This window comes from Mastacembelus armatus, chromosome 24, assembly GCF_900324485.2.
Source record: "Mastacembelus armatus chromosome 24, fMasArm1.2, whole genome shotgun sequence".
In the NCBI taxonomy this organism is placed as follows: domain Eukaryota; kingdom Metazoa; phylum Chordata; class Actinopteri; order Synbranchiformes; family Mastacembelidae; genus Mastacembelus; species Mastacembelus armatus.
In genome coordinates this window covers 15,249,316-15,275,294 of record NC_046656.1, presented here as the reverse complement: position 1 = coordinate 15,275,294, position 25,979 = coordinate 15,249,316, and the positions used below count along the sequence as shown (strand labels likewise).

The following is a 25,979-nucleotide window of genomic DNA, read 5'->3' as shown; positions in this document are numbered from 1 at the left end:
AATGCATTGGCTAACTTGAACTCAAACGTCTGTAAGTGTTTTGGATTCCACAAAATGAAGCAATTCTTGATGAATCAGCTGCAGTGTGCAAAACATGTAAAACTAGAATCAAGTATACTGGGAGTACAACAAACCTCGCTGTTCCCTTATGAATGCAACACGTTGTTGAAACGGAAGAAAAAGATGCTGGTCTTTTTGAGGCAAATAGTGGTAGTGCTAGCAGCTATTTTCAGTGCACATTAGCTGATAACTCCACCCAGTCGAGGGCAATAACAGTCTCTATGCGCCCCGCTAGCACTGTCGAAAATGTTGGATTTGGACAAATCATGCGGATTCTGTGCCTGAAGTCAGCAACATTTCGGTGAAAAATGCATCTCAGAAATGTATGAAAAAGGTTAAGCAGGAGGTTGTAACGTCTGTGTCCGCTGCAGAACGAGTAGCCTGAACCACTGACACCTGGACATCATAAAAAACAAAAACGTAATAATCCCACGTCTTCATGTATTCTATGAAGTGTATTAATGATTCAATCAATCATTAAATCTATAAACTAAAAGCTAATCACTAAAGTAACCAGGCTACATGTCATAAAGTACAACCTGTGCCAGTTTTCATTATATTTCCTACTAATTTTGGCCAAATAGTTGTCTGTCTTTGTTATATTATTTATTTATATTTCTCTAACTTTTCTTCACTCCTTTTAACATCCGTTTATTCATATTCTTGCAATGCTTTGACAGATATACGAAATAACTGTATGCAAACTTTATTAATCCCTGAGGGGAAATTGAGAAAAACAAGTTTTCCCAAGTTTTCATTCCATTTGACACAAGCATCTAAGTAGCCTGAACGTGGCCTACAGAAGAAGAGCTCTCCATGTGCTATCAAACACCATCTCAAAAGTTTCAAGTCATGTCAAGTCATTGTTATTGTGCAAGATTTATTATCTGCAGTCAACACTTTGATGCTGATGAACATTTTCTCACACAACAGCCAAAATGAGCAATACCCAGAGGAAGTAGTAGTTTAGAGTTTATTTGAAACTGAGTTTGCAGTTTTCCCCCCTTAACAGACTTTGGTGTCTGTACCAGAAAATGGCAAAGCCACTTGAAGGTAGTAAAACCAAAAGTTTATATTGGTAATTATCTAAATAGTTGTTGATTGATTATGTTGTTAAATGTTGCACTTTATTGCTGTCCATGCGGTGCAGGCTGATAATTCATTGCTTTCTTTGAGGTTTTGCTCATATATTGATTGTAACAATACTTTGTAATGCTATGCAGACCACAGGTAATGTTTGCCTTGCAGAGAAATGACTTGAGGGCTGTATGTAATATAATTTGCCTATACATATACACTACCAATCAAAATGTTGGACACACTTTATTTTTCAATTCAATGGTAAAGTGTGTCCAAGTTTTTGACTGGTAGTGTAAATGCATACATGCATAGGATTTTATTTTCTATTAGAACTTAGTCATAAGTTGAGCAACATGTGCACTGTTTTGCAACATTCTGATCATAGTAATTTAAAAAAAAAAAAGTATGTGAAAGTAGAAACATATGTATAAGAATTGATGGTGTCGCTCTGTTGCTCACAACAAGAACACCCTAAATTTGTCTAATCCACCAGGGGGGATTAGACAAACTGGGGGCTTTTTCAGCTTGGTTTTCCCATAGGTTTCCCATCGGTGTTACAGTTTTCTCGCAGGTATTTTTCTGGTATTGCCCTTCATCCAGGCAGTGAGCAGGTCCCTACACAGCCACAGTGCTGTGTCTTCCAAATGCCCCCAAAACTGGTGGTCCAGTGGACACATTTCCTCAAATGGATGATTGCTAAACTGAAAATGTGCTTTGGCTTATATTGTGGTGAGATATATATATATATATATATATATATATGTATACACATATATTTATAAACCATAGCACAATTCAAGTCAATCTTAAAGGTTCCTTTTTACTCCTGACATGTAAAGATATGTTCATTTTAAAAACATTAAATACTATAAATATTATTTCTTTTAAAAATTGAATATGGCAAACATAGTACATTATACAGCTGTTTTTCAGATTAATAAAATTGTTATATATAATAAACAAAATCTTTATTCTGAACTGTCAAAAGCATTAAGTGTTACAGGAGAACACACTAAATTAGTTTAACTCCAAATAAATAAAACCAAATTTTATTTCTTTTATTTTGAATTTACAACAAAAAATTTAATCTTTCACATTTTACACAAAAATAGAAACTAAATTCTTTGGTCACTTTTAAATAAATAAACTATGTCTGTTGTTGTGCATTAAGTGTCACTCTTTTAAGGGACCACTAACACTTTCTTGTTTCTGGGACTTTATGTGCTCTAGAGGAAGGCACTGCTCTAGCTGGTAAAATAAGGTTAGTGGTATTAACCTGTTTGTAGTGGAACATTTGTATATTCTTGTCAAATACACATCTATGTTTTGGTAGTGCATGCTACTCTTCTTGTCAGACTTTAAATATCTGAAATACCTCCACACTACCAAAGTCCCCAGAATGATTTGTTCGAGCAAAGTTATATTGCAATTGGGTATAACCGTTGTAAACCGTTGTTGTAAACTTGTGCCCTGCTGCTCAGTGTTAAATTTATACTGCGTGATTGGCTGGACCACCTGTCCATATCATTAAAAAAATGGCCAAATCTTTTCATCAAGATCATCCTTATTGTGATGCAACATAAAATACACAGCCTTACCTGTAGATGTTTTTTTTTTTTTTTTCTTGTTCCCCATCATACTACAGCCTTGAAAACAAACACCACATTTACAAATAGACTTAAAGAATTCTTTTGCACTAAGAAGTATTTAAAGAAAAAACATCATCCAAATTCTCCTGTTGGTGTTCAGTTTGGTTGATGTCATTTTTACACTCATTTATTTCCATTTTTCCTATAAACATGACAATGGAGAAATGTTTTTGTGGTTACAATTCAGATTTATTTCAGATGTCTGACATTCTTTCAAATATTTGGGTGCCAATTGTTTGAACCATCAAGGATGCAGGAAGTCTAGTCTAAAGCCATTTGTTGCTCCAGTTGCTGTTGCTCCAGTTGCTGTTGCTCCAGTCGCTGTTGCTCTGCTTGCTGCTCCTGCAGGTCCTTCCCATGGATAGCTCTGGTGGGCAAAGCGAGGATTAAGAGAATTCAGCTCCAGAACAAAAAACATGCGACAAGAGAATTATTTGTAATATTGGTATAGTAGAAGCTCAGGTCCTTACCCATGAATCGCCTTGCCAACTAAATAAAGCAGATGAGCAAATGGTTATGTTCAATTTGATTATATATACATCCAGGGATATATATGATGTTGTATGATTCATACCTAAAACCTTGCCTATTCACAGCAAACACTTTTACCTGCAATAGTGCTACTGCTGCTGTAATTAATCATTTTCATATAGGGAATTTGAAGCATTTAGGTGTGTGTGCCAGTTTCAGGGCATTTGTAATATCAATGCTGGCATGGCTTACTGGGAACACCAACATGGAATATAGCCATTATTACATTAGTTTTACATTTTAATATCTGTAGATCAAAAAGTAAGTACCATGAATGATTCCAGAGATAATGTGGTGAAAAAAACCCTCCCCAGGTTCAGCCATGAGGACGACGAGCGACAACACAAAAAACAGTGTGATGAACTTCATCTGAAATCAGGAACCAAACACACGGAAAAAAAGCTGCATTTAGACAGCTACAGTGTTTAAAATAAAATGTGGTTAAATCTTTTAAAGTGTTATAATGTTCTCAGTAGGTGTCTGAAATCGTTAGTCCTTACCTTTATAAGAACAAAGTCGAGACTTGTTAGAGAGCTAGTTAAGCAGTAGGAGATCTATTGGTAGAGCTCTGTGGGCTGGTCTTTTAGCAGTGGATGGATTTGTTTTTATAGGTTTGCTTAATATATTTTGAAATGCAGGAAGGAAAAACTGATTTGTCATTGTATTTTGAGTAAGATGATTTTATCAGATCAAATTAGACACATAATCTATATAGGGTTTCTTATTGCAGAAGAGCAGGTTGGGTAAACAAACCTGTGGCTTGCTCTGAGACTTCTTGGAGCTTTAAACAATAGCGAGCAAATATAGCTGCTGGCAGCTGCTGTGGACATTCAAATATATAAACTGATTACATTTAAAATTGATTCAATATGTACGTCTAGTTTTGGTAGAAATTGTAACTTTTTTTCCTCTTTATTTTAAACCCACTGTCTTGCTTTCTTAAAAGTTTAAGTTAATTTAACTCTTGTACATAGAGAGAGCTTAGTGAATTGGGGTCAAATTCCTTGTTTGTGTGCACAGACCTGGCCAGTGAAGATAACTGTGATTCTGATTTTGGTATTGGAAGTATATTTTGATGTGCAAATATTGCACCATTGTGCTGTTTGGTCCTTTTTAAAAAGAAAAAAAACAAAACAAAACAAAACAAAACAAAAAACAACACTGGCGTCTTCTGTGAAAATGTAATGATCGAGATTATCTGTGTCCCTGTTTAAAGATTATTACAGTAGAGGAGGCCTTATTTTGTGCCTCACTGCTAGATTGGTCATTCTCTCGATTTATATGTATCACTAGGAAATCAGTGGATGTGATTGTCTGGCTGTGTAGTGTTGGTTGTAGTGTTAAGCTGTCAGCAGTATTGTTTTTAAGTTGTCAAGCAAAACTTGTGTTCAGTTTCTTGCTACCTCAATTTCTCTGCCTGACACTCAGGAAAATGAGAACTGGTAAAAGCCCCCCTATATAAACTGTCTAAGAATATATAAGCCTATTGTAGCTATAAGGATATTTAGGTGTTCATTAATGTACAGTCTTAGTCAACACTGTCAGGTGTTTATGTGGTTATTCCACCATTACAGTTACTGTTTTTATGGCACTTACAAATACATCTTTATAGTTGCTGTCAGATATGTATTTATTATAGTGCTGGAAAGAATTTATTCATTTCTTTTGATACTGTACTGTTTATAAATGCTACATATGGGGACTTAGATCAAATTATCAGTAAAGGGTTTATTTTTATAGTGATATTAAGAGTAAAAACCTAATAGTAACCATTTCGTCACCATTCTCAAAAAGCCTATTTCAATAAGAGACAGACAAATGTTCAATTTGATATACTGTACTGCGTATTTATTCTATATAATGCAAGCAAAAATATTATATCCACTGATGGTTGCCATTCTAGGTCAGTATTTATTTTCTTGGGCTAAAAAGCAAGACATTGTTTCTGACATTCAAAACATTTTTCAATAGGGCTTCTTTAGCTTAGTTAAAACCAGGTTGTCCTGGGTTGTAATCGACTGAACGCTTGTCGAGTTTCTCTTCATATTTGCCATTCCCATGGATAAGCCTGGTGAACAGAAAGAAAATTCATTAATGATACTACTATTAATAATAATAATAACAATAGTAATACTAGTAAAAGTAGTGGTAGTAATAAATAGATTGTAAAAGCAGATATTAAGTCACTGTGTGGAAATACAGTGTGTTTATGTATTTCTTGACATTATTGGTTTAGTATTTACAAAAACACAAGTCCTTACCCATGGATCAACTTGCCGACTGAGTAAAACAAATAAGAAAAACAAGCATAAAAATAGTTACATTAAATCTTAAGTCATCACATCATAGCTATATTTTGTCATAACATAATCCATTGTAATTCATAAACCAGATGCCTTAGGTTGTCTTGGATACAACAAATTTAATATTTTCTAATTAAGTACATTGTTATTCATTTGTATTGATCGTTAATTGATTCCTAAAATCAGAAAATTCGTATCTACACTTGCACATTTTCTGAGCAAACATGCGTCTGTGCTAAATTCTATTTGTTATTTGGTATTATGCTGCAAAAAATATTTCTTTTTAGTTAGAAAGTAATGTGTGTACTTACGAGGAGAGTTTAAATCTATTGGAATAGAGTGAAAAAGACTGATCTGAGCTCTGTTTGTGTTTGTTAAAGATATATCATCCTTGAGTATGAGGTGTGAGTTTGTGGAAGTCGGCAGAACAGTGTGTTAGTCACTCTGTTTCTGCTTGAGAGGTAACACTAGCTAACAGCTGTCTGCAAATATCTGTGTTTTATATTTGTCTTATATAATCCAGTTGTCAAGAAATGAATTAATGGATGCTGTGATTGGATCAGTGCCGATATTCAGGCCTTAGATTCATTGTTGGTTTTTGAACTGGAGCTAAAAAATATAGAATATTACAAGACTTAGCCTTTAAATTACAGCATCAAAAATATTGATTATACATTGATTATACAATATATATAATATTGATAATGATTAGTCCTCTTGGTAACAAGTTTGGCATTTCCTATGATAAATATTTTAGGTACAATTAATAACAATAATAACATTAACTGCAGCTTTGTTTTCATTATATGTAAGGCATTAAAATGATCTGATTTATCAGCATTGTTATTAATTACACCAAATGTTACAGCTATGTCATGAAATAATTGCTGTTAAAAACACTGGTTCTACTGTACCGTGAAGGGCTCCATGGAAAAGCATTCCCAAGATGCATTCTCCAGGTTCAGCCATCAGGACGACCATTGACAGCACAAGAAAGATGATGGTGAACTTCATCCTACCAAAAAGGAAAAGAGTAGTTTTATAATATAATAATAAATCTCAGCCAGTTTCCCACCTATTTCCTTTAGTTCTTACCTCTCCGCTGACTCAGAGTCAATCAGAGAAAGTACACAAAAAAGTGAGGACTGTCTGATTCACTGATGATGTAGATATGTGTCTGACTGGCAGATATATCTCACTTTATATGTGTGGGGTGGAGTGCTTGGTTGTTGTTTGTGTAATATTTAGTATTATCACAGGAAGACGAAACCAAGACCCACTGCATTTGGGAGGGGTAAACAATGAATCTTTTCTCAACCAGAAAATCATCATCAGTTCACACAGGCCTCCCTCCTCTGTGGTAGAAATTTCTTTGAGTTTGATAGTTGCTAATTCTCAGAAAACAACCACAAGTGTGATGAATCATCTCAGGTTTAATCACGGGCCCGGAGAGGACATCCTTGGAGAAGTCCTCTGCCGTCTGTGTTACAAGACCAGTTTATATATACTGTACTTTGGACTAATCCTGAACAGACCCCCACATTGTTTGTTCAGGTACCATCTTCAGTCTTCTTACCATCAAAGAAACAAATTGTTGGCAGTCATTTACAACCTTCTACCCTAAAACACTAAACCAATAAACAGACAGAACCACATACCATGAAAGGGTCAAGCAAACATTTAACCCCCACATTGGTTTAAGTTTGCTCTGTCGTAAAATCCCACACCTCCCATCACCATCAAGTTTCAGGGTAGGCCAAGTGGGTGAATAATTCAGTGGGTCACTTAATGAATTCATTACTGTACAGAAAATTGATCTACACCTGTTTTGAAAATCATTCTGTTTCTAAATTATGTTTTTATTGTTCCCTGGCATTTTACAGATTAATGATATAATCATTAGATTAATAAATGGCAGCTCAGGTAGGGAGTTCAGGGGCATCTCTTTGAAGATGGACATTTCAAATATTTACAGATAAAATGTATTAAAATTGCAAAAAGAACTAGTACTTTTATATCTACAGTATTTATGACATACAGTATCTGCAGTGATGACATTTTGGTCGAATATTTTTTCTCTTTACAAATTTAATATTTCCCATTGACCCAATGTTTTTTTTTTTTTTTTTATACTTCATTAAAAAGTTAAAATAGGTAAAAATTGCTTGCTGTAGTTAATCACTGCTCATTGACATAGCTCATATGAGGGCAAAGAATAACAGCTGAAACACATGCATGCTGCTGCTGGTTTTTCCACCACTTCCTATAATATGACATATATTTGCTCTTACAAATAAGCCATTTTTCAGGCATGATTTTAGATCTTTTTTCTATGCATACTGAGACTTTAAGCCCAGGTGACGGTGCGGCATTAAATAAAGAATGTCCTTCCAGCTTTAGTCATTTTCATCAGCCCCAGCCTGCTGGTCACAATGGTGATCTGACTCTATAAGGGTAGTTTTAAATGTTCTCCATTTCCTCTTGGAAACTTAATCTCATTTGAATTTTATGAGATGCCAAGGCCCCTTCACACTTTTAATCAACAAGTCATTCTGGAGTTTTGAAGTTGTGTAACTTCTGTTGACTGTATTGTGGCAACGTGGTGGTGCAGTGGTTAGCACCGTCACCTTAGTGTTGTTCTGCTTCCACTCCCGGCTGAGTGTTTTTTGTTCTCATGTGCTCTTCTCATCCATCCACAGCTTGTGAACAAAGCAGATGCACAAAGTAAATAAGCTGTATAAATAAATAGTGACAGTATTTTTCTTATGTAGCTGAGAGTGCAAACCCCATTGGTAAAAGAGGTTTCAAACCTACACAAACCAATGGAGCCAACATGTCCAATTTGGCAAAGCACCTCACCGACATATGATTGTATAGATAACTTAAAGAATAACAGGTTAGCGATTAACAATGTGATAGACAACATTTGCCAAGTCAAAGAAGTGTAATTTTTTTTGTGATGAGTGAACTTTTTTCACCACTGGAGTTTGATGGTGAAATTAATCTGAATCTTTGTAGCTGAATTTGCGTTAATAACGAGTTAATGCAAATTCATTTTAACGGCACTAATTTTATTAACAGAGCATTTCCTGGTTGACCCCCCCCCCCATAGTCGGAGGGATGGAAAATGCAGCCATAGTTAAGTAAATCTTGATTTCACCACAATGTTAATCATATTGTAGTAGTGCACCCACTTTCAGAAAACCTAGCCTCGGCCCTCTGTGTTTTAGACCCTTAATTTTAGCTATGGAAGCCTGTCATTGCAACATTTGTGCAGTTATGCTGTTAAGTGAAGTGCTGTATGCGTGCACAAGCATGTTCACACTCAAATGGGGCAATGACAACGCAAATTCCTTGTAGCATTAGTGTTACCAGCTTGATTATTATCTTATAACTTCTCCATACATTGTTTCCTCTTTTTGTGCCGCTTAGAGGAACTAATATTGAGAAATAAGTTTGCGACCAGTTTAAGCTGGTCTCTTTTCCTGTTCAGTCAGGGGGTTTATTGCTCTTCTATATTAAGTATATGTTAAATGACTGTCCTGTACAGTGCAAAAATAAATGATATTCAGGTTGGAGAAGCTAGTATTCACAGTTCAATCTCAAGTGGATGTTTTCAGTACACTTTAGGTTAGAAGACTCTTTAAAAATATATAAAGGTTTTTTGTCCTACTTGATTTTCATTGTTCATGTTTACATTTTTCTTTTTTATGCTACATCAACTCTTGCAGTTTTCCTTCTGTAATGTTTAGCATTGAGGACATTATTATAATACTAACATTTGTGTCATTCACTTCCAGTACATTTTTTTTGTACATTTTTGTGTGGAGATTTTATTTCCCACTGTGCCACAGCTTTTGGTGTTGCACTTGAAAAAGCCATTGTGAACGGCACTTGGCAGGCTTGGCCAATAAAGCTGGAAACAAGTTGATTGCGATAAAACACATTGTCCAATTTAAGTTTAAGATATTTCGCTCATTTTTGATCCCAGCTCTGCACAGAACAGTTTGGTTTCTAATGTGAAAAAGTGATGTCAGTGCAAATAATCCATAAGATAAAAACTTTTCTGTTTAATTAAACATGTTTAAGTCAGGAATTCTTAAACCTTCTTAAACCAGCTACTACCTCCTCTCCTCTCCAGCTTTACTGTTCAGTCTTAATTTTCCACTCTGGCTTCACATCTTGCTAATGGCCAACCTAAGCAGCTCCAAGGCACTGGCTACACTGAAGGCACTTAAAAGCTACAGTAGCAGCCATGTCTATTGGGATTTTCTGAATCACCAGCTGCTGCCAACTAATTTGCATGGGTCATGAGCAGTTGCAGCTTAATGAAGTTAGAGAAGAAAAGCTTACTCTGGCAGGATCACTTGTCAGTGTTACTGTCGGGGTGTGATTTCACCAAATCTCTGGACCTAGTAAAATGACCTAAGCTTATAAAACCAGCTAGGTTTCTAGGTTAAATGAGACTTTCATGATATTAAGTGGTGAATGCCATAAACTAACAGGTCATCAAAAACATCAATTTAAGCGTCCACATTGTTCCTGAAACTGATGTGCACCCAACACATTCGTTCATTCATTAGAAGCTGATTCATTTTTTCCTGCTTGTGATCATCTTGAATTCATGTTGACTAGACTGGATTCCATGTGTTGACATATTTTTCATCATTAAAATCATCTTGCAGCATGATCAGCTTCCTTAACAAAACAGGGTTATAAGTGCACAGTGATGCACACGAGGTTCTAGTTTCAGTACGCATGGATGGATTTTGAGTCAGTGAGAATCTGGGCACAGACGTGTAAGGACCCCATCCTTCCTACATCTGGTCAAGGCATCTAGACTCAGAGAGACATAGAACAACTACAACCAATGCATCATGAGTAAATGTGAACATTCGCATTTAGTCGTTTTGTTGTCACTGGACTCATTTTTGCAAACATTTTGACTCTCTTGGCTGTTGTTTTTCATCTCTTTGTATTCTTTTTATCTCTTTTGGTCCTCTTCTGTTTCTGTGTAGTTATTTTGCACTGCTTTGTGTCCTTTGTGTTTCTCTTTGTTGTAATTTTATGTCTCACTATAGTCATTTACATTTTTTGTGGCCATTTTGCTTCTTGTTTATCGGATTGAGTCTCTTTGTAGTCATTTTGTTTCTCTCTGTAGTCGTTTTGTCTTTTTCTGGTTGTTTGACTTTCCCACAAGAAATTTTAACAATTGTTTTAAGTAGAGGCTTCGGCCCAGGGACCCCTGATCCCTCGTGCCCCCGGGTCTGTGCCTGGTAGGCCCACTCAGTAATCTTTCCCTGCCAGCAGTAGTACTTTTGGCTTGTTCCTGCTTTCCAAAAAGAAAAATTATTCCTGTTAGCACCAGTGATTCCTTCTATTTTGTGAGTGGAAGTGAGAGGAGATGGTGTGCCTCCTGCATGTTGCTCCTTCCATGTACAACTCAATGCTAGCTGAAATGCTGCACCATTTAACAAAAAAACCTATAAACACTTCTGTCATGACAGTGATCACATACACCCTTATCAGATATTCCAGCAATTGCTGAGTAGCTGCTAGACCACTGAGTAAAAGCTGAGTCTGTTTTTGAATTTGAATTTTCAAACACAGACAAGTGTTATTTCCTGGTATAAAGAGATCATTTTTCTCATGCATTTTATACAATATTTTACCCTTAAATGTTTGATCAGTCAGCTTTTGTTTTTTGAAGTCAGCTTGGCATGACATTTACTGTTTAATTGTTTAGAAAATGTGGATATGTGTAAGGTAACCAAACAACCAAGTGATTGACTAGAGACATTATGTATGTCTGAATCAACTGAGTGGCATTTGTTTTCTAACACCTGAAGAAAGTTTCAAAGGTATTGCTGTTATTATCCCCAACTATTTCATACCAATCCAATATTCCACACACACACACACACACACACACACACACACACACACAGACTTCCTTTCATTACACATGGAGCAGCCACTCTGAGCTGGCTCTCTGCAGGGTTTTAGGGGTCCTGATGCCACTCACTGGCTATTGAATAGTGACCCTAAGAGACCCAGCTTTAACCTAATCCCTACTTGAAAGCTATCCTTCCTCTAATTCAATCCCTCTTTAAACCCTCGCTGGAGATAGACAAGTGGCACATAAAACACACACAAATACACACCTGGATTAATGTAGCCAGACTTGAGTTAGTGATCCAACAACATACTGAAACTGAATGTCACAAGCTTCAAGAAAATTAGGATGTAACATTTAAACCAGGGATTTCAGTACTGAAAAGTGCTCATGACATGTTCTGTAGTTTTGACTTTGAAAATTTGACTCATATAGTTAATGCTGAAGAGTTACCTGGCACGGCAAAATTTGACTCATAGCTCACAGGGTCTTAACATGAAGCAAGTAGCAAATGGTGAAATGGATTTCCTATGAATTCATTCAGAGTTCTAACAATAGATGATGATAATTAATAGCTTAGATTACAATACACAGGGATGAACTGCCAGGTAGCTATGCTATTAGTGTAACTGTTGTCAGCAGACCAACTCCATCTGGTAATTAAAATCACATAATTTGGTTGAAAGCTCTGGAGAAAGCTAGTAAGTGGACCTGGATCTGGGATAGGTCTGTTCAACACTTTTTCATTCATTCAGACTTTGAATTGAAAACATCTATAATCTATATTCAGTCGTAAGGCAGGCCTCATTGGACTGCCTCAACAGATCCTGCACATGTAAGACATTTCTGTCACGTCAGAATATATGTTGCTTTTAGATGTCTTCCTTGACTTTGAATTGTCACATGATTCAACATGAGACAAAGTGAGTAAGCCTGGATTTTCTTCTCTTCAGCTGGGGTCACCCCAAACAACATCAAAGTGTTTTTTTGACTGCACTGTTGTCTCTGAGAGAAGAGCAGGTACAAATACCGGAGGGACTCTTTTTGGTTTTTAAAATGTTTGAGATCTATGTTGAAGACAATAACAAAAGAGATGTCAAATATGGGAGAAACAAAAAAAAGTTCACATGTACTCAGTATTGCATACACAATACTAATACAACAGTCCTGCATTAAATCCTCCCTTAGAGAGGTGTTGATTCAATTGTATGGTGATTTTTGGCGAAGATCTAGTTTTTTGTGGTCTTAAATTGCATTGTGTTACAGGAGTTTTGTCCACCTCATTTATCAATGAGGCTATGCTAAATAATTCAGTACAGTTCAAGTGAAATTAATATAGAGATTTATGGTTATTTGGTAACTTTAAATACACAAAATGTTTAAAAAACCTGATCGAACCTGGTCAAAATTCAGTTCTTAGGGTTAATGTCATATTTAAAAACGCTGTGACCTTCAAGTGTTTAAGTTCCCCCAAAAGGAGAATACTTTCATCGTTGTATCTTCTATATGTGAGGGGGAAAAAAACAGAAAAAAGTGGAAGTAGCTGTGGCAAGTAGCAAAATGAGGAACAACACTTTTAAAAACAATTTAATACACAATGTAGACTAACACACAACTACACACAGAAGGCTGCTAAATGAAAGCTTTTATTTAGTGCCAAGATTAAATCCACCAACATGATTGTCTACACTGTGAAAGCATAAAATGAGAAGTACCTAAAAGATAAAGCCCACAAAAAGGTGACTTCTTGAGATGTGTAGGTATTCTTAATTTCCCAGACTAATACCCTGTTTGAGTAAAACTGAGAGTGAACTGCTTTGAAAGGTAATGTTAAATTACTAACATGTTTAGGCTTTTTACCAAATTACCACTACATCTTCAGTTTTCTTTCCTGAAGGTTTTGGGTCTGCTGCCAATATCAGAATATCTGATGGTTTATTTTTGTCTTTTTCCTTTTTTTCCCCACAAGTTCAGAAAATTTCAAAAAAACTTTCTGTGACATCAGTGTCAAACTCAGAGAATCGTTTCTTGGAAATATAGAGCGCTCCAATGAGGCTTGAGGCACGAGGAATGGATTCTCAACGCTGCCTAGCAAACCCACTGCCTGCTCCTCAGGCTTTTGATATACAGCCTGAACAGATGTGCGCACACACACAACCACACACAAAGCTCTACCTCATCATTGCCACAGAGCATGGAAGATGAAAAACCCATGAGTGTACGCATTTTGATTCTTAAATCAACAGTGTTTTGATTTTGGTTTTGCTACAGCAGAGCGTGAAGTAGCTTATTATCTGCTTCATTACTGGCAAGAGGACAGGGACGTGTGCGTGCATTTGTGTGTGTGTGTGTGTGTGTGTGTGTGTGTGTGCATTTGTGTGTGTGTGTGCGTGTGTGGGGGGGTCCTATTTATATGTATGTTTCCATGAGTAGAAAAAAAAAAAAAAACTTTAACCAAGCCCATCCCACTGGTTTAGTAGAAACTTACTCATTGTATATTTTGTTTACTTGACTTGTCTGCATGACCAAAACTACATGCTCACATTGTACAGTATCAACATGGCACTGACACTAATGTGAGCATGGACCCACGGTCATTTTTTTTCTTTTCTTTGATAGTTCCATCAAAGTTTAGTCACACAGTGACAGTCAGTCAGTCCTAACATCTGCAATTCTATTATGTACAAGAATAATGTGGACCTGGAGACTGCTCAGATTGACAGCTGGCAAAAAAATTGATCCTGCCAGACATTCAGTGAGTCATGAAGACAGCCTGATCGCAGAATGTTTAGGTTCAGGTGTTGTATCACCCCTTAGACTGCACATCACACAACAACCGATCTGACAGAAATTTGGCCCAATTCTAAATTTAGGTTTATTTAACCAATTTAGTTGGTTTAAGAAAGATCTCAACACTCAAATCCTTAACCCTGGAAAAATACAACAAAATATTTGGTTGATTCTTTTAACAGTTTTTCCTTCGCCTTAACATTTTTACTATCACAACATAGTGTAATAAATAAAAATAGATTATTGTGTTACCATTTTCCAAAAGTTCTTCATTTATTTAAACACTGGCCTTGCACTCTGAAGAAAATAACTGGCTTATCATGGATGCAGGCAAAAAGCAAAATGATGCATTTTCACAAGTAGCTGGGCTTAGTGTGAAAGTGGCATCAGAATGTCAGTTCAGGTTTTATGTCCCAGCTCATATTGTCGAAAAGCAAAATGCAAAGTAACATCTTTTGTCTTTTCTGTAACCTCCGGCTTCATCAGAAAACGCAGTACTGGCCCAGTACTACAGATTGCATTCTCCCATTGAAATAAATGGAGTTCAGAAGCATTGATCCTATGCAGTGTGTGTGTGTGTGTGTGTGTGTGTGTGTGTGTGTGTGTGTGTGTGTGTGAGAGAGAGAGAGAGTGTGTGTGAGTGAGTGAGAGACAATAGGACATATTCACATTGTGAAGTCAACTTAAGGTCCATATTAGTATTTATCTTTTTTGTGAAAATGTGTTAGTGTTCATGATTGTGTATTGTATATATTGTCAAATCATTTGTGTGTGTGTGAGAGACAAATGAGAGACCACATAACTTCATGAAGAGGTTTCCTGTCTGAAGTTGAGCGCTCGGAGGTCTGCTGTAGGGGATAGGACTGCTGCCTTTGTTCACATTACAACCCTAATTAGGCAGAGCATTGTGCGTGAGAAATATGAGAGCAGTTCTGTGTGTGTGCAAATGACTCTGTGTGTGTGTTGTTTGTGTGTGACCGGGATATTGAGAGTGACAGCTAAATGTTGCCACCAGCACGCTCCGCTTGTCTCCTTGTTTCACTTCAGACCAGCCAAGTGAACTGCTGGCAGCAGGCCAAATGGAAAACACTCACAGACACACACACACACACACACACACACATTTTTGTATTTCTATACTTGTGAAGATCCTCACTGCTGTAATGCTGTTTTCTCAAAGTACTGACAATTAACCTTAAAGTTAAACCAAATCTAATTAATACAATAAAACTAAAACCAGGCCAAAACAGGCCAAGAAGTGTGATTGTCCCTAACGTTTTTTTATTTGCCCACAATAGACTAAGATACAATTTTGTCTTCATAAAAATGAAAAACTTAACATACACACCCAAACTACTTGCACTAAGGTCTGTCCGAAAGCATAAATATACCAGTAAAGATGCCAAAGCAAAAACAGATACTTCAGTTCTGCATAGAACTTGGATACAAATAGAAATACTCTAACAAATTTGATCATCAACCAGGATAAAAATAAATCTAAAAATGGAGATTACAAACTGATGTATTCTTGTTTACTTACCTCAGGCATGCAAGCATGAACAAAAATGCAAACATAAACATGTGCCTGCACAGTACAAGCGCTAATACACAATCGAATGTAGTTACAAGGCAGTTAACTTTGTTGTGAGTCTGGCTAGCAGATTAGTTATACCTTATTTGGTGATGAGATGGTTGATTTGAATGAATAGTCTGAAGTAAAACTTGGTGATAACTGAGTGATATTGCTTATAAATGTGTTGCAGACACACTGATTTCTGTTTGTCAGTGTGTTTCCAGAGAATGTGATCATCTCCCCATCTGGTCCTCTGAGACACCCTCACTGTTGAAGCTGCAAGCAGCATATAAACAGGCCACCCACCACTAACTGACTATGTATAAGAAAATGTGTGTGTGTGTGTGTGAGGGTGTGTGTGTGTGTGTGTGTCAGTGAATATGAAAGTTGTTCCCTGTTGAGTGGCAGGTATATCAAAGAGCTGCTAAAACAGCCTGTGTACAGATGTGCATTTATTTTTCAAGAGACTTATTTTAATCTTAACCATCAGCGCCGCTTACCTAACCATAACTCTAACCCTAAATGTAAACCAAGTCATCACTACAAACCTCCCCACGAGGAAGGCTGAGTCCCCACAGGGTGAGCACTGTATGAGTAATATAGGCAAACATGTACACAGACAGACATATAATCATAATCATCTCAAAGGCACAACAAAGTCTGCTTATTGCATTACACTGCCCACAGCAAGATGATGTCGTTTTTGTTTTTCTAAACACTGTCTTAAAACCCTAGTATGCAGACAGTTTGGCTTGTGACTGCTACTGTTGTCAGCCTCAAGCTAAACACCCAGCTAAGTCACCTGTACTTAATGCCCCTGTGTGCAAAAATTCAAAATCATTGACTTTGTATGGTGAGAGGAAGAAATTGTCCCTTAATCAAAACACTGCAAATAAACAGAACAGTGTAACTTCTACTATTTAGTTATAGTTTAATTAATTTGAACGAATTGCATGCTGGCTCTCATTTGTTTAAAAACTACTGTAACAGCTTGATTGGCCATACTGCTGAGAAAGGAATCAAGAAATGTAACTGCACAAAACATCACATTCTCATGTGAATGGATAAAAGCATCTTGTGTTCTGAGTTGGGGCTTAAAATATTTAGCATCAGGAATGACAAACACTCTAAGAGATCAGATTTGGATTTTGAACATTTTTTTTACTTTGTTTTCCACCACAAGGCAGCAGTAATTTGACTTGACAGGGCTCAGAAAGCTCACTACAACAATCACTGTCGGCACAGTCTGATTCTTAAATTCACAGAATTTAGTTTAGGATCACCAGAGGAGAGCTGCTTCCTTCTATATGCAACTGTTGCCATTGCACAGTATATGTCATGTTACTAAGCCTGGGTCTCTATGGCTCACTAGAAATGTGACTAATGTGCTGTCTGTGGGTTTACTCAGTCCACTGTTGCCTCCCCAAGGCCTCTGCTCTTTATTGTCACGCGGCTCTTCCTCTTCTAGCTGAAGGCTTCTTACCTCTTAGTTTTACTTATCATAACCTTTTTTGTACAACCCTTCATCATAGTCACCTGTATTCTGGTCACGCTATCCTTGTTCATTGTATACCCATTGTATTAACGTGTTTCATATCTTCATTATGTTCATATGGCTTGGCAATCCAACAGTTTATTTTAGATATGTCTGGAAGCCTAACATGAACAGAGATCGCTGCTTTAACCATGTAAGAGTTTTTTCAGTTCATAGTTAAAAAAAAAAAAAAGCCTGCCTTGATTTGTTCGTTGACAACAGCTTCACCTGGTGGATGCATTTTTAAGGTTTATTTATTTATTCTAATGTAGATTGGAAATGCACTGCACGTTGTTTCTTGGTCCTTGTTTGACCTATTGCTTCAAAGTGAGTTTGAGATCAGAGGGATGTCTTGGGTGAATTTGCACCCGTGATTGATCTTTTATTGAGTGTAATGCAATATGAATGAAAAGTGTATCTTTTTTTGTTTGTTTTGTTTAAATCTGTATTTCTTTCTTGTGAACAAGAGTGGTAATGAACGTTGTGGCTGTTGACATTAGAGAGAATCTCATACCTATCTTTTTGCTGCATCAAGAAAGCGATGTAACAACTAGACTAGTTTGCATGTTCTCCCTCTGAGTGTTGCAGCTTCCTCCTACAGACATGCAGGTTAGGTTAGTTCATGTCTCTAAATTGGCTGCAGGTGTGAATGCAAGTGTAAATGGATCTGCAGAGGATGTATCCCATCTCTCACTCATTATCAGCTGGGATTGGCTCCAGCCCCCTTGCGACCCTGTACACAATCCCATGGATGGATGGATTCTTATGACCCACATGGATTAACTTAACTCGAAGCTAAGTATCCTTTGAAATGATGGCCATATTGGTTCAATCCATATCTAATGATTTACGCCCAGTGCTAATAGTCATTGCAAGTGCAAGCGGTATTAAGGCATTAAGTGTGTGGAGATCAGCTTGGCAGATGGGCATGTAGCATGTTTGACTTCACGCAGGAGATTGGCATTTGATGAGTCTTTGATGTGCAAACAAGTCCTCAATGGGATTACAGTTTTTCCCCAAAGTTAATAAAGTGTCTTTTAATTGTCTAAGCGCATTGCCCTTTCAAATACAGACGGAAGTGAGGCAGAAATGAGTCACATTATGTGCCAGAGCGCAGCATGTTGCAGAACCACTCAGACATTTTCCATGTCTGTTTGATGCACAGGCATCACAGCCTGCTTCATTAATCACACACTGCTGCTGAGCTGTCTGAGGTGCAGGGAAGTGCTCTGGGTTTTCTGTGTGGTTGAGCGTCTGGGTAAATAGGCCTGCTGAGCTAACTGTAATAGGCTGAATATGTGTCCTGTCTTCACACTACGAGCTGTCTGTTTTAATGCTGCTCGGCTCTTATACCATCTCGCTTTAGTTCACTCAGAAATTTTATTGATGTGAAATATAAAATAGTGATAGCAACAGGTTTAGTTAATGATCACAATGGGAAAATAAGACAATAACAAATTGAAAATTAAATAGTATAAGATCAATGAAATGTGTTTACTTGGTTACATTGAACCAAAACAGCAACAAGTTTGGCCATATAGCTTAACAGAAAGCTGAAACTCACTACAAAGCTCCATATTGCTGACGAGAGTTGCAGATGTGGGATGTATCCACTGTAGTTTTCTTCACCCTTTATACTGTCACACTGTATTTATCTGTATGTATGTAATGTATTTTTTTTTAGATAGATATTATATTGATTGTAGTTGCTTTCACTTTAACGTAAACCTCTGTCATTTTTTTCAACATAAAGAAACTAGTCTTGCAGCAAGTGAGAATGCCCACAGATTAAATATTTATCTTTTACCAAAACACACACACACACACACACACACATAAAAGGCAATAGCATAATGCTGGGGTGCAGTTGTGTGCAGTGCAGTAGAAATAGCCCTCAGACTGGTTTTAACCATCTTCAAATCTGTGCTTTTTAAATAATCTGTGTTCATGACGCGTCTTTGCCGCTGGTGTTCAAATCTAAAAAGGCTAGATGTGACAAAAACAGCAAAAGCAGACATCCCCTTATCACCCATCTAAGCATGCCTTTAAAATGTAGCAGGACACATCTAAATAAATCAAAAATTGTGTAAGTCTGCTAAAGCTCTTCAGAGACTGCCTGCACCTCATTATTTTGCTATTTGTAATATGTTATATTGACCTATATAACAGTCAGGATTAATAAACCAAACCAAAATACTGGCAGGCAGTAATGTTGGTGTGTGAAATGAGTACTCATAGCAGTATGTGCAAAGGGCGTGCACACAAACACAAGCACACGCATCCACACACTCTTGCCTGAGGAGACAGCTTGCAAACAGCATGATTTAGGAGCTGGGCCACTGGCAAACAGGAGTGTTTAGGAGAGAAGGAAAGAGAAAAACAAAGGAAGGATGAGACGGAATAGAGGACATAGGACAAGACAACTGGCCCCATCAATTACCCTGTTAAATGAACAAAGAGCAAGCACAGAACACAGGCTAATTTTAATCAATGGAGACGTGGCGGGAACCAAATTAACACTTGCCGCAATTAATCTGGTCCTGAGCACAATTTTTACCCCGCAGGAAAAGAAAACAAAATGAATATTTGTTTCTTGTTCAGTCATACCACCATAATTGATGCTTACTACTGTAGCTTAAGGGTGCTGCCTTGATGGTAGAGTAACTATCAGACACATAAATGGCTTGCCTTTATAAACTGATGTGGAAAACATACGGCTGCAGATGAAAGATCGTTTTCACTTTTGGTTAAGTTGCTTATTAAATTTATATTAGTTATTTTTTCAGTCTATAAATATTCAGACTTCACTGTAGTGATGTTTTTCATTGTCCTTGCTTGATAAATGACAACCATGGCAACAACAGTTATCCAGGGCTGTGATCATTCTTGGTAGATTTCTATTTCTATTTGTAATGAATATGATCAGCAGGAGGTCACCCGCAAGAAAATTATGAAGATGTGGGGTCTCATTTTTTCCCCGATGTGTCATCAGCACACATATAGCCATGAGTGAGAGGAATTAGGGGTTTGAAAATATCAAGGTAGCTTCCTGGATCATTCGGTATAAACTGCTCCCTAAAAGGAATAGTTAGCACAGATCAGAGATGACATTCGATGGCACAAGTGGATGTATTGTTAGTAGCTAACAAGCTTACTGAGTGGCTGTTAGCATGCTAGCTTAGTGATTTCTTCAGTAATTCTTTCATGAGCAAAATGAGGTTGGCCTGAGAACAAAATGTCAGGAGGCAGTAAGTGACACCAGTCTCTGTGTCAGCTCTTAACACTGTTTGTTTTGGGAAGGTTGACTGAAAAAACCAAGTTCTGTCATTTTCTGGTGTGACTGGGCCTTTAATTTTGATGCTCTTTGAAGATGCTAGGTGCTTTGGGTAAATGCCGTTACAGTACGTACATTATTAATAATGCAGTCCACCAACTTGGCTCCATGGTCATTAGATTTAATAACATGGAGTTAATGAAGACGTTTGTCTGTGTTCAACTTGGAAGAACATTTTTATATTTGGTTACCAGAAGTTTTGAGAGAAGATCTTTGGAAAAAAAAAACAAACAGGCTAGAAGGTGTATTAAGAAGATCAGGATAACTGAAGAGAAAGTGGATCACTGAGTAGAGAAACATCTTTAGGAGATGAGGAGAAAGAAGCAAAGGAAAGATCTCACTGGGACAGAAGAAAACAGATCAAAGTGAAACAGGAGTTAGAGGATCTGTGAAGATGAGGAGGAACATTATCTTAAAGGAAGAGAAAATCTGAGGAAGAGGAGAAACTCCACCAGACAGAGAACCAGTTATCCAACATAAGAAGTGCCACCTAACCTTAAAATCTATTTTAGCCTAGTTTTAAATTTATGAATCAACAGGACATCGTGAATTTAAAGGATAGCACCTATTTCAAACAAAATAGTCCCAAGACATTCAGCATGCAACATAAAATGAAATAAGACCTACACATGCTATAATCAAATATAAATGCTCATATCATCTCTAAATCAACCATTTTTAGATTAACTGGAAACTATATTTATTATTAATTATTTCAGTCCTTGAGAGTTGGTTTCATAACCTTTGAAGCATTTCGGGTTTCAAGTACTAGAAACTATTTTTGAAATACACATCATGTCCGTCATCACAACTTTCTTCTACAGGTTGTTCTTTTCAGGATTCACCCAGAAATTACTCAAAAAGACTATGCTCACACTAGACAGACAGACACACACACACACACACACACACACACACACACACACACACACACACCCCACTGCTCCATCAAAAGTACATAGCCACAGGCCTCCCCATTAACACTTGTCTCTTGAAAAGAAATGAGAAAAGAATGGAGAGTAGGAAGAAGTATGGCTTTTCTCTTTTTAATGTTTGAAGAAAATAGGAGCGAGAGAGAGAGAGAGAGTGATTGAGAGAACCAACTTCAATTATGTATACCCCAACAACTTCAATTAAGCATGTGAGCAGGAAAATCAATATTGGAACTGATGACATCCCGGCCCTTCATTGTTCACTGAGGAACTGGTCTGTCTAGAGGCAACACAGACACATAGACACATACATACTGTATATAAATACTGACTGGTTATAAATCACTCTACAGCCAACAAGAGCTGAACCTTCGATTCCACGCCCCAGGCTTCACCACTGCTGTTTCTCATCCATCGATAATGAACAATGGACATCATGCGATTGTAAAACAATCAAGGCTGAATTAAAGGAACTGTTTTGATAGTTGATGGTATCAGTAGTGTATGACCTATAGACAGCTATAATAAGAGTATGATACATGAGATTGAATGAGATTTTGCTGAATGAACACAATTGTGTCAGTGCCTATAACACATTTCTTTTTTAAGCCATGTATCCTAAATAACAAGACCAATTGTTTTGTTTTTTTGGTTTTTTTTGGCAGTAATTGATCCAGATGGAAGCTGCCCAGAGTTATAATGGCCTGGTCATACCAGTATGTACCACTGGCAATTCAATTTGTTTACTAAACAAATTTGGGTTTGCTGAATTACCATCAAATTTACTAGAAGGGGAAATGTTTTATGAATTTGACAAGCAAATTTAGTCACTGAACAACAGCAAGCTTTCCTGACAATGCTGATGTCTGTGTGAGTGGGAGAGTGTAAAACAGAGGAAGCTATCTAGCTTATCTGCTGACTTGCACCATCAAATAGTCCTTGAACCTATTCTGTTAAAATCTGGATTCCAGTTCTTTCCAGCCACTGGGCATCTCCTCTTGCCAGTGTGCAACAGCCTCAGTACAGTGCAGAGTCATGTCTGTTTGTTAGGCTGTAGACTGCCCTATTTTTACATGTTTTTGGTATCATCATTATTTAAATATACAGTGACTTCAAGAGATAACCCTACAGAATTGATTTTTATTCTGTTTGCTTTATTTTCTTGCTACTTATCAATTACTATAGACACAACAGGAAGGAAGAAAATACAGGACAGATGAGTAGCTGACAGTTTGTGTGGGTTCATCTAAAGCATGCATTTTCATTCACCCCCAGTAGTTTCTCATCATGCATGTATATTCCATCAGTTCGTCCTTCCAACCATCATCTATCACTTATCTTGGTACATCCAGGGTTGCAGGGGGCTGAAGCCAATCACAGCTGACGAGAGGTGGGATACACCCTAGACAGTTAATCGCTGGGCTGACACACAGAAATTTGCATGTGTATTATTTGAGATTTCTATTTCCAAGATTTTATTATTTTTTTAACTACAATGTCCAATAAATAATTCAGATTTCACTGTATGTCACCATTAAGTTAATTAGTCGGACTACTTTCGATCCAAATTTGGTTCCTGTGAAATATTTTAAAGCATAGTCCATGGATTATCTGGTCATGTTCTAATATATAATGAAATTTCACATTGGTGTGTGCTTGTGGATTAAAGTGTGTCTTCACGTTAGCTACCTTTGTAGTGTTCAATAATTCAGCAGCAGGAAGCAGTCATTGTCACATCTCCGATTTCCTTGCCCAGTGTTGTTTAATGCCTGTCGCTATCTCTGGAAACAGGGAGGACTTACAAGTGTTGCATGGGAAGGTGGAGGGATAGGGTGACTTTGACTTGCCTATTTTTCTTCCTCACTTCTCCTATTTTCTGGAACCAGAGAGATAGTGAGCGAGTTAGAGGCAGAGTGGATGAGAGTTAAGTGGCGTGTATTCAGAATTATTGATTTTTTTGGATGCCTGCACTGAGGATAACCTCACAACTTTATTTTCCTTCATGTGTGAGTGTGTGCTTGCAGACGCATATAGACTGGAGTCTTCAGCCACATTAAATAAAAACTAAAGCTTTGTGGTCTAATCCATATGATACAGTTCACATGGTTAATTACAAGAAAATACCTGGAGAAATCAGTAGATTAGGGTCTCTCTTTTTTTTTTTTGACCAAGTTGAATTAACATCGACCTATTTTATGGCTCTTGAATTAGACTGCATTTGTTTTACACAGCTGTGCCTGTCAAATACCACCTGAGTACAGGTTGATGGATTAATTCACTAATTTAGACAGTAATCATCAAAATGATCGCTAATAAAAAAAAAAACTTATCCCAGTGGTGGCCCTGTGTTTCAATTTCAGTTTGGAAACTACCCAAAATGCCAAATAGAACTTCATTTAAAATGACTTTTCCTGTAATTTGACAGGTCATTCACTGACCCTATCCAGCACCTTTAAGATGCTTTGGATGCACAGTGTGAACCAGGCCTTGTCACAGGGAATTAGTGGCTGACCTCATTAATGCTCTTTTAACAAAATGTGAGCAAATCCTGTGCAGCCATGTCCCAAAATCTACAGGTGGTTTCATTTTTACTTATATCTTTAGTTGAGTTTTACCTCTGGGAGCAGCCCTCTCAATAGATTTCATCAAATAGTTTCCTCTGTAGACTTGCAAAAACCTTTCCCACAATTACATTGTCTGTTATAGCACCCAGTAAAGAAAATGAAAGAGTGCAGACCACAGCAGAGAGTGAGACTGAAGTGTTAAGTGCCATAAGTGCCACGCGCACACACACACACACACACACACACACACACACACAGACTTACATCCATGATCCCACTGCAGGCAGCAGTGACCAGTAGATATCTGATCATGTTTTATAAGATTTTATTATACACTTTATTATATACCCTTTCTAGACCAATGAGAAAGCGGACAGCCTGACTCACTACCCACAAATACTTTTCTGTACAAAGCTGACACATTTTGCATGTTTATGCTGTTGGCTCCTAATAGAATTGCCATTACTGTTCAGTCCCCCTGACAACACACACACAAGTAGTCTCACACAGCACCTTGCTGCTAACACACACAATAATGGTCTAGCTCTGATTTGGAAATGTCAACCTTTCACCTGCTGATCTTTGAAAAACAAACAAGAAAAAGATGCATTGTTTGCAGCTTTTTATTTTTGAGGTTTGAATCAAATTTTTTGTTTTTTCCGTTGTGCTGTGGGAGCAAGAGGATGTCGACCCTGAAAGGTCACAGCTGATTGGTTAACAGCAGAAAGCTTTTACCTCTTTTGTGCGAGGATGTCTGCCCGATCAACATCTCTTGTTGAGCCCACTTGAATGAGGTTAGATGCCACTAAATTCTTTCTAGATGTACCCAAGGCCAAATAGTCTCTCCTTATTGAAAAAATAAATAAATGACAGTTAAATGGAAGTGAATGAAAATGGCTCAAGAAAAAAGCTGGCTCTGAGCAACTGTTGTTCTAGGGAGACTATCCTTTAATTTGAAATAAGTGATAAAAATATATGAGTCACAAAACTGAAATAATTAGACTGTTGTTGCAGGCAGTGTCCTCACAACCTTTTATTTAAATGTACCAATTCATAGTAATTTTCATTGGAAACCACCCAAGGTCTAACATAATTTCATTGTAGGAATATTGAATATATAAAACAATTTAATAACTTAATGCTTTCAGTTTTTTCAGTTTCAGTTTTTTTTCTTTTTGCATTTTGGTATGACCAGCTTAATTTTTTGTGGAATAGTGACTTTAGAATCATGAAGCCTGATTTTTATTACTAAAGATGTACAGTAAATTTTGAAACACAGGTTATGAATACATTTTTTTTTACATTTCCAGCCACCCAGGGTTCTCTATTTTTCATGTTGACAGTATTTTCCATGGAAAAGCCAAAAACTAGAAACACTCAACTTTGGTTCTTATACTTAAAATTTGTTGTCCAAACATAGTGAGCCTCAAATCTCACTACAGCCACTGCACTGCCACTGTTACTGCAGCCACTCTCCATCTGTATGTTTTGGGTATTTTGTGTTTTCTCTGTATGTGTAATTCTGTACAATATACTAGCTCTGCTTCTGTGTGTGTGTGTGTGGTAGTATTGTATGTATTTCTGAGGATGCATTAATATTCTGAGCCAGACCAGTCTGCCACATTAAGCTTTAATACCAGCCCAGAGACCTGTGTTTCAACTCAGCCAGAGAGGGGAACAATCTCAACTGTGATGTTTACGTTCACAGTCGCACACATATACACAGTGATAAA

At 37.2% G+C, this 25,979-nt stretch overlaps 2 protein-coding genes across 2 annotated transcripts in view; one reads left to right on the top strand and one right to left on the bottom strand.

The window, feature by feature from the left end:
• Positions 1 to 25,979, top strand: part of LOC113137230 (exostosin-1) — a 150,191-nt gene that overhangs the window by 83,119 nt on the left and 41,093 nt on the right. The window lies entirely within an intron of this gene.
• LOC113137232 (moronecidin-like) lies at positions 2,957 to 3,953 on the bottom strand. Its single transcript, XM_026318746.1, has 4 exons — positions 3,821 to 3,953; positions 3,590 to 3,689; positions 3,260 to 3,278; positions 2,957 to 3,156 (listed from the first exon to the last, which is right to left on the bottom strand). The coding sequence occupies exons 2-4, from the start codon at positions 3,687 to 3,689 to the stop codon at positions 3,051 to 3,053; spliced, it is 225 nt and encodes a 74-aa protein (XP_026174531.1). The 5' UTR covers positions 3,821 to 3,953; the 3' UTR covers positions 2,957 to 3,050.